The 9,788-nt window shown below is 41.7% G+C and overlaps 1 protein-coding gene across 1 annotated transcript in view; it reads right to left on the reverse strand.

Moving 5' to 3' along the window:
- The window catches only part of LOC144214864 (copine-8-like), a 29,150-nt gene extending 19,861 nt beyond the window's left edge, over positions 1-9,289 (reverse strand). The window contains exons 1-4 of the mRNA XM_077743579.1: positions 9,025-9,289; positions 3,697-3,737; positions 1,230-1,276; positions 569-672 (exon numbers count right to left, since the gene is read on the reverse strand). Of these exons, the coding sequence (XP_077599705.1) occupies positions 569-672; positions 1,230-1,276; positions 3,697-3,737; positions 9,025-9,101 (269 nt within the window). The 5' untranslated portion in view covers positions 9,102-9,289. The remainder of the gene's footprint in view (positions 1-568; positions 673-1,229; positions 1,277-3,696; positions 3,738-9,024) is intronic.
- Positions 9,290-9,788: the final 499 nt, after the last annotated feature.

Here is a 9,788-nt window from a genome sequence, read left to right on the forward strand (position 1 = left end):
GGGTAAAATTACAATAACTACTTTAACTAATCAACCCTGAGATTAAAAAAAAATAAAATTCGGGTACAGATAAAGAATGTTTAACTCCGATTTGTCCATTAATAACGTAGGAGTAGGAAGTATTGGGTAGTTGACGATCAAGAATAGGGTAAGTGACAATTTGAGCCCTCCATGTGGGCCGTCCTAAAAAAAAAAGTGATCCTATAATACTGTAAACCCTCCATTTTCCCTTCACTAACTGCGGCTGAATGAAGCATTTAGTACAAAGTACTTCATGTCTTCCTCAGTATGTGTTCCTCTTGATGGACACCCCAACTTTATCATCGCAGTCTCCCAAAAAAAAATAAAAAATGCCTTCAAGTCAGATTGGCTTATTTTTCCTCACCGAGGGCAACCGAGCAGAATGAGAACGCTGCTCTGGAAGAAAAAAAAAGTGACAAGAAAATGTGTCTTTTATTTAAAAGGCGGAATAACGTACATCTCCCTCCCGCGCACAGCATGAATATTTCACGCTTAGCTTTGCTCCGATGCATAGAGTCGAGCATGCACGAATCAATGGTTAACTCACAGGTCAAAACGTAGATTCTGCCTCTCTTCAAAGAAATAATCCAAGATAAATTTGCGCACGAAGTCGGGGTTCAGTGTATTGTCAATCACTTCTGTCCGGCCGAACTGTGAAAAGAAAAATCGGATCAAATCATCTGTACCGTCCCATCATATTTTGGATTAGTAATTCCCAGTAGGAAAAACAACAATTGCCACCACGCCCATTCACATCTATAATACAGATTCAATAAACTGCCTCTGCATGTTTTCTAATTGATGATATGCATTTTGGATCAACGTTAAGATGTCGAACATTGTTTGCAAGTGTGTAGGACATTTGTGTTTTCACTGCTGTAGACAAAATAAAAGGCCTTTAATGACGGCAGTTTCCTGCAAGTGTAACGCCAACGCATCCCACTGGGATACAATTATACACTAATCCGGACTTTGCCCATTAGAAGGCATCAAAAGGTTCGCGCTAACCTGCTTGCTGGCATTTTGGTAGCTTTCCTTTTCCATGTGATATGTATAATACATTTTTTGACAACAAAACACCTGAAGAAATGTTTGATCCTCTTGTGGCGTAAAAAGTGTGAAAACAACAGTCTTGTTCATATTGTCAGTGTCTCCCAACAGTTACCAGACATGGTTTTAGACTCGAAAAAATGACATTTGTGACTCACCTCTCTCCATTCCCTGTTTGCTATCCCCTGAGTGTACAGCACACAAACTGTGGAGAGAAGAACAAGATTGAGAGAAGCCTTGAAACGGAACATTTCAACAGTGACAACTTCATGCTGACGAGTCGGGAGCGCGTGTTTTCCCCCGGATGTGGTTTTGCCGGGGAAACTCCCTAATTAAATGTCACTAGAAGTTTGCCTTGCAGCATGATGATATGTCAGTGGAAAGATAGAGAAGATCGGGGTAGGGGTAGGGGGGGTAAGTTGTTGTTTGTGTAGGTGGGAGAGAGAAAAAAATGAGGTTAGAGTGCGGCAGAATGTCCTCCTTATTGAGTGAGGACGGTCAATGATATTGACATGCTTCCCATCCCTTAGGGGGGGTCGCGGTGTTTTGTTTTTTTTCCCCCCGACCACGAAGATGCCGCGCTGGTGGAAAAGCAGAGCGAGGCGATCATCCGGCACTAAAGTGACATTTCATTAGCATTCACGCAGCCACCGCCACTGTACTGGAGCTGTGCTCGTCTTACCAAGTGTGAGCAAACCATGTTAAAGTGATGACGGGAACGTATAGCCATCATTTTTTTTTTTTTAGGTTTTTAAAGCATGATGGTAAGTCCAAAATTCAGTGCTCCAAATATGCCAGGCAGAATTGAACCAGGGCCCAAAGTACCGATAAACTGTACTGTTTGAGAGCCTCGGTTTCTCTCTTCTCTCGGGATTGCGTTAATATTAGTCGTTCTTTGCGGAAAATAAAGACAATAGGCCCGTGGAGATGGTTAAATTAACTTTCTACATGTGTTACTGCACCATTTGTCTTCATTTCTTATGGGAGAACAGCATTGACATCTAGATGGTAATTGTTTGTGTCTTTCTTTCTGTGCATTAAAGAGGGACTAAAGTAACGCAGTAATTAAGCGGTGTATAATTAGCATCTTGACATGGCACCACTGTGGAAGGTGGAAGGTGCATTTTAGCAAAGGAGAAATAGTAAAGATACGACACAATTTGCACTATATGGATTCGTGATGAATAGTGGAGGAAAAACCTCACTTTGTTCTTGTAGAAGTTTTTCAAATTTATTCGGAGAGCTGCAAAAATATTTGGAATGTATATTATTTTGGGGGTGAAGTTTTATAGAATATAGTTTGGTTTGTTTTGGTGTTGAAATAAGCAAAATTGACCGTGTTCTTTTCAGTTTGGCAGCACGTAGTATTGATTAGTACACCGGATTAGTGACAATTGATTTAATGTCAATGGGAATTTCCGACTCTAGACGTCCGCAATCTGAATTACGAGTTTGTCACCAAGCAAATCCAACTTGTACGTCAAGGTAGTGCTTTTTTGGGGGAACCAAAAGAGGACGAGGAAGAATGAGCATCGTGGCCAGGGAAAACGTTTATGCAAGGAGGCACTTGTGCTGCGTCCATGTCTCTGCTATGCTGACAGTCACTGGCCACAGTCACACAGCATTAGAGCGCCTCAACACACACGCACTCCCACACTCACAGCCACATATTCAGGGCCCCGGGCATACGCTGGCGTACCATATTCATATTAGCTTATAAAGCTGGATGAAATTCCACTGTTTGTGCATGTTACCACTCTTACATACTCACGTTCGTATAATGCTTCAGCAAATTGGAGGAAAACGGGAGGAGCAATAGCTATGGAAAAATACCCTGAACTCAATAGGAATGACATAGCTGTCACTCTTTAATTTGTTATTTACAGAGACAGCTAAAAAAGCATTCCCAACTATTGTCGTCAACAGCGTTCACTATTCAAATGAACAGTCAACAAATGTAGCCATATTGAGTAACTGAGAGGTACTAATGAAGTACTAAAAGGTGACACAAAGAAGTGAGATTCAACAAAAGTCATAGTTTTAGAATCTAGTTTAGAAACCTAAAACAATGACGTTTGTGTAGTTGTCGTTTTGGTTATGGGTCCAGTTCAATAAAAAAAATATGGATGGACCCATTATGAATGAGGACACTAATTAAAGTATAAAGTCTACTACGCACCCACACAAACACACACACACACACACACACACACACACACAACAGTAGAGATCACATGTGTATGTTGACGTTTCATATTAGATTAAAGGACGGCTGAGCATATGCAACCAGATGAGACCCTGAGCACTGCACGGCAAGTGCAATGCTACGTGAAATGATAACATGGCACACTATGGACACATCACACCACCTGACAAAATACCACAATTTAGACTAGGTTGTGTGTGTGTGTGTGTATGTGTCCTTGTTTTTGTGTTTGTGACCCTTCGGTCTCAGAGGGAATTTGAGTCGGAAGTTGACATTTCATGGCAATTAGAATTCATATATACACTGATGTGGTTGCTCCACAATATTGTGCATGCCCAGTGTTTGACAATAACTCATTGACGCCGTGTGCATGTGTGCGTGTGCATCACTACTCAAGTTCAGGTGCGCGTGGGTCTTACTGGGATCCGATTTGGAGAATGTATCTCGGTCCAGCAGGTTTCTGATGGAAAAAGCACACAAAACAAACATTAGCACTAATTAAAAGGCATCTTAATTAGCTTTCTCAACAAATGCCAGCAGACCAAAAAAAAGTCTTTTTTGACAAGAGGCAATTTGATTGGACGCCACCAAGGCAAAGGCATTAAAGAGACTCCAGAATGCAACCTAAAGTGGAGCTTATTAAATATTTCAAGCGTGCAGCCTGTTTTCTCTCTCTTTTTTGCTTTCCCTCAGCGCCATCAAATTTACATGATGCCGCCATCTTGGCTCAACAGGACCAATGGGTAGAAGAAAGAGGCTGAAGTAAATGAGGATGAGCAGAACCCGACACCGAGCAGCTGCTCTGAACTAAGTAAATCAAATCACAACAGTGAAAAAAAAATTCATTAAAGATGAGCTTAGAGGGAGACCCAGTGTGGTCATAAACAAAACCAAAAGGGTTCACATATAATGCAATTAAAATACAGTGGTGCCTCTAGATACAAATTAAATTTCTCATGTGACCACGGTCATATTTCAAAACACTCCTATCTCAAAGCAGTGATCCATAATCATTATACTGCTCCTTCTGGTGCACTTGCCTTTGCCTTGGAAGGTGATTCAGTATAATAAAGTTAGCAGACAGTAACAATTCTGCGGTCTAATATCCAAGAAACTAAGTAAAACGCTATAGTAACTCTAAGAAAAAAAAGACAGCCCTTATCTTAAAAAGCAAAAGGTATTACTGCGATAACCTTTTGAAACAAATATAAAAAAAATTAAAAAAAACAATTATGTTACAAGAAAATCTCATCCCATCTCTTTTTATAAAAACACTTTATCCTCACTAGGGTCGCGGGGGGTACCGGAGCCTATCTCAGCTGGGAATGTGGGAGGAAACCGGAGTACCCGGAGAAAACGCAAACTCCACACAGGTAGACCGACCTGGATTTGAACCCTGGTCTCTTACTGTGAGGCCGCCAGGCTAACCACTCAGCTGCCAAGAAAAATTCTGAAAGTAGCATAGAAAGTAATACTATGTCCAACACAATCTCCAGCAAGATTTATAATAGACCAGTTTTTTAACACAAAGTAGTTTTATGCCTGCCCCAAAAAAGTAGCACAAAAGTAAGAAGACGGATAATTTTGGACAGAAAGTAGTATGAGTATATTTGAATCAAACTAAAGAAGGGATAATTAACAGACAGGACTTTTTTTGTTTTTACAGCTGAGAGGAGGTAGCGCAGGAAATTGTACTATGGCCAAAAGGACGTAGGAGGCAAGGCAAGTGAAATTTATTGGTGTAGCACAATTGAATGCAAGGTAATTCAAAGTGCTTTACACCACAGGAGGTGTAATTACGTCTCACGGGAAGTAGCGGTAGCACAGGAATTTGTACCATGGGTGACATAAGAGAAGATTTGGGAATTTTGACTGACAGAAAGCAGAGTTAAAATACTACAAATGTAAACTTGGGGTGTCAGACTGCTCGTGTGTATGTGTGTGTGTTGTGCTCATGCCAGCAGTTGCTCTATGTTGCTGATGGGGGGCTATGAAGGAGTGTGCTGAAGGGGTGTTGGGCTTGTTTGGATGATGAAGCTATCATCTAGCTGGGGGGCGAGCACAGTGTCGCTCGTGTCCTGTCCTGTCCCGTCCCACTTGACAGGCGGCGAGCACGGTGCGGCCTGATGTCAAGTGATGTTTCTGGATCAGGCTCTCGGCTTCCGCTGATCGCAGCGTGGCCCAGATGGTTACAAGCGTAACCCCCCCACTCCAACCACTCCACCCTCCCTCCCTCCAGCCTCACCGAGGTTACCCTGCAACCCCACCCCCTTAAATAAATGATAATAAGCAGACGGGATAGCATCCAAGCAAGTGTGTGGGAGTAAGAAGTGGGAGACTTCACCTGCCAAATGGGATGAATGTCAGATAAAAAAGCCAAGAAATGAGACAACTAATTCACAAGTAAGTGTGTACAGAATAAACATATAATGCTGTTTTTAAAAGGGAATGTCCTTAACTGTTTCTAATCTGTGCAGAACTTTTAAAAAACTTGTTCTAATTCAGCAACACTTGAGGATTTTTATGCATAAACTGATGTTTCATGTTATTAAATTGCAATACAATTTAAACTGGATTTAGTCTATGCCAATCTCCAAAACTTCTTTTCTCCTCCAAGCTGTTCAGGAACTTCCTATTGTATTTTGGTATTATTGTCCTGCTGCAGAAAGCAAATGTACTTCAGCTTGAGGTCAAAAATGAACATTTATTGTTTAGGATTTTGTAGAAAGGAACACATTTCATGGTTCCATCAATAAAAGTAAGTTATTCAAGTCATAGAGTGGCAAAGCAGCTCCAGGGAGGCACAACCATCTTTGATTGATGATATGTTAGACTGAAATGCTGTTTTACATGAAGTAGAGCCATTTCAAAATGATCAACTTGGATATTGTACACATTTTTTTTCAGCTTTCCACAGTATTTCGTCAACAAGGGGGCAATTGAAGTGTGTTATGTTTTTACGTGTTATGTGAAAGTACACCTGCGTCCATATATTTATGTGTATGGCATTAACCACGGGCAGGGATGCAGTATACACGCATGTTTGCATACCTGAGGGCATTCACCTGGTCTAAGTCAAGAATGTGTGTACATGTAGAGGGTGGGAGGCGATGTGAGTGTGTGTATTCCAAAAGGAATGGTGTCCCAGGGTGGGAGGCCCCGGCTGAGTGGCTCTGCCCTCATCAAACATTTACAACAGCTTTCCCTCCCAACACCGGAAATACATTTGAATTACATTTAAACTCCCACCAGCCACCAGTCACGTGTTGGTCATAACATGGCTTGAAGGCAGTTTTTGAGGTGTGGCCAGATCACACTGTTTTCAATTTTTGCTTGGATGGGGGATGGGATAATACAATATTTGTGCGAGATTGAGTCATACAAAAACACAATCAACCCTATAGTCCCAGTCTTACAGATTTTATCTACCAATTTAATGATAGTATCTAGCCAAAAAGTATTTAAAATTAAACAATCAAGACTCACACAGAACCATAACTATTAAAATTGTACAACACAAATTATTCAGGGAACATTGCCCATCTGCGTTCCTTAAAAGAATAATTAAATAAATATATCTATATTTTAAATGATGTCACAAGCCAGCACAAGGCATATGGCTTACTGGAAAAACATAAAAATACTATGATTTTATCGTACAGGTTAAAACCGGATGCCGAAGCACCATAAAACTCAACAAAAAGGCTTTTTGTTTTTCACTGATACACTTTTGGCGACGCTGGCCGGACAAAAACAACAACAAAACAATTAAAATGCTGGCTGCCACAGTGATGAAACTCAATGTGATGTCACCCAGTAACAACTACACTTTTATTGGCAGCAACAAAATGGAATTAAGTTTGTCTTTTTTTGTATTTTTAAAATTTGACTTGACTAAGATTGGGACTGTGAGTTGTCCCTCAGCAAATTCAATAAAGTACCTCCCACTCATGTGATAAAGGCACTTGAAAATATGCTTAATAAGAGAAGGGGGGCTTAGGGGGAGAGGACGATGTTGAGATAGAGGTCGAAAGACAAGTGAAGTTAATTTGGATTTCCATCTTTTCTGACGGTGAAAACGACACCTGGCGGGATAAGACCGCGGCGGGAAAGTGGGTCGGATCGAACAACATCTAATTCGTTTTGACTTTAATGACCACACTGGGCCCTTTAGGCCAACCATTTGGAGAAGCTATCAGCCAGCATGTTAAAGTCAGCATGTTTCTTTGCACTTTCTTCCATGAGCTCACCATATCTAAACTTAAACCAGCACACACTGAATGGAATCCAAGTCCACTTTTAGTTGGCCTTTAAATGTGAAAATGTTCTGTGCGGAGGCAGAAAATTTTGAATGGCTTTGGACTCAGCGTGAAAGAGATGATGACAACAATTAAAACAGGTTCCTGGAACTTTGAGTTCAAAAGTGCCAATCCAGTACAGCGTATTGATTCCAATTCTCAAAAGGTTCTTCTTCATTACTGCATATTGTGACAAGCATGGTGTCTCTTTCTTGACCCAGACGAGGGAAGTGAAACATTGGCGCTGGCGCTGACACATCGACCCACCACCCAGCGGGTCAGCGGGAGGTCTTCAATAGCACCACATCTCACCACATCAATTCCTTCCTTCTCAGGGCCCTAAATGTCAGGCGGCACAAACTCCACAATGCACTTGGACCCCGAGACATGAGGCGGCTGAGTGATCTTTGACGCTCTGACTTTCCCAACATCTGCGCGGCGCTCGGTGCCGTCTGCTCGCAACACTCCGTCAGATTTATGGGTGTTTGTGTGTGTGTGTGCTGGCATGCGTGTCAGTCCTTCTGTCACCATTTACATGTAAAGCCTATGGTAATACAGACGTCTTACAAACGAATGATCATAATGCAGTTCCATTGATGTTGATTAACATCCTAGTTTAAATGAATTGGATGTCTGTAACCATTAATGGGAGCCAATACGAGAACAGGAATTTAACAAGTGTGAACCAATACAGGGTTTAGAAAGCTTCATGCTAATATGAAGACTGTCTAAAACAGTCAGGAATGTAACCAAACTGTTTATTTTTTTAATACTGAATATAAATGTGGAATGTAACCAAATGTTTTTTTAATAACATAGAATTTGAGTGTGGTTTCTCTCCCTAATTGAGATGTACCTCCACTTTGACACCTTTTACTTCGTCTTAGGGAATGTTCAGGTGCAACAAAACTCATAACACTTTCTACCTTGCATATGTTATCATTCCCATGTGAGCACAGTGAATAAATTAAGACTGTGCATACGTTACTTTGATAAGATCAAAATAGGAGACACAGATAACTTCCCATAATCTTATCCTACAGGTGAACCGACCTGGATTTGAACCCACGACCCCAGAGCTGTGAGAATGACGCCCCTTGCAGGCAATAGAGCCCAATTCATTTGAACTGGGAGAGACGGAAAAGAATGATCATCTGGTTTACTACCACAAAACACGCTCTGTGACTTGGGTTGGCATTGAATGAGTTAAACTAATGATAACTTTTGAATACATTTCCACTGTCAATGAAAGTGTTAAGTGTTAAATCAAGGCAGCACTGTAGAAACATAATAATTACAGAAGCTTGGCGCCAGAGTGAAACATCTAAGCACGTGTCAGTTCACACACGACAGCTGGCGCCCTCCCCCCAAAAAATTCACATCTCTCATACAAGCAGAAAAAAAACCAACAACGTGTGAATGGGATCAAGTAGTAAGCATATTCCGTACCTGCACGACACGGTGAGTTCAACTTTGGTAGCGGGGATGGCTGCGGTGAAGGGGTCCGCATCCCCGATGCACGCCATGCTCCGAGCTGCAGTAAAGCCTCAGTGGCTGGCATGAGAGGGAGGCTGGATAATAATGATGATGATGATGACGAAGATGATGCCGGTGGTTGTGTAGTAGGGAAGAAGATGAACCAAGGTTGGTGGGAGTGAGGAGGAAGAAGGCGGAGGCTTCCTCTTTCAGATCGCTGCTGCTCCCGTATGGAAAGCCTGGTGTGTGGCAATGTCGAGAGAGAGAGGGAGAAAGGAGGAGGAGGAGGGGGATGGATATGGGGGAGATAGAGCAAGGGTGGGGGGGACCAGGGAAGGGTTTCAATTGGCTGTGACTTCAGGCAGCAATGTTTCATAATTACACTCATACCTGTAGTACAAGATTTTACAATAAAGGATAAAAATACAGAGAATAAAAGGGGAGAAATTGAAGAGATGGAGAGGAAAAAGGGGACAATGGGTGGCTAAAAGAAAGAACAGGGTAATAGAGAGCAAAGCAAAAGGGAGGGCTCTGGTAAATTGGAAACATGGCCATATTTCTGACCTCTGACCCTTTCCATCATATCACCTACCCAGCCAATGGGATTCAACTCATTGGTTGCCATTGATGGCAAATGGCGTTTAATTCATTTAGATTGGGAGTGTCAGGTATATTTCAAGTTGATTGGACGTTGTTGCATGTGGAATAGAATATATATTACCTCAACCTTCTGTAGG

This window comes from Stigmatopora nigra, chromosome 2 (genome assembly GCF_051989575.1).
Source record: "Stigmatopora nigra isolate UIUO_SnigA chromosome 2, RoL_Snig_1.1, whole genome shotgun sequence".
NCBI classification, from domain to species: Eukaryota; Metazoa; Chordata; class Actinopteri; order Syngnathiformes; family Syngnathidae; genus Stigmatopora; species Stigmatopora nigra.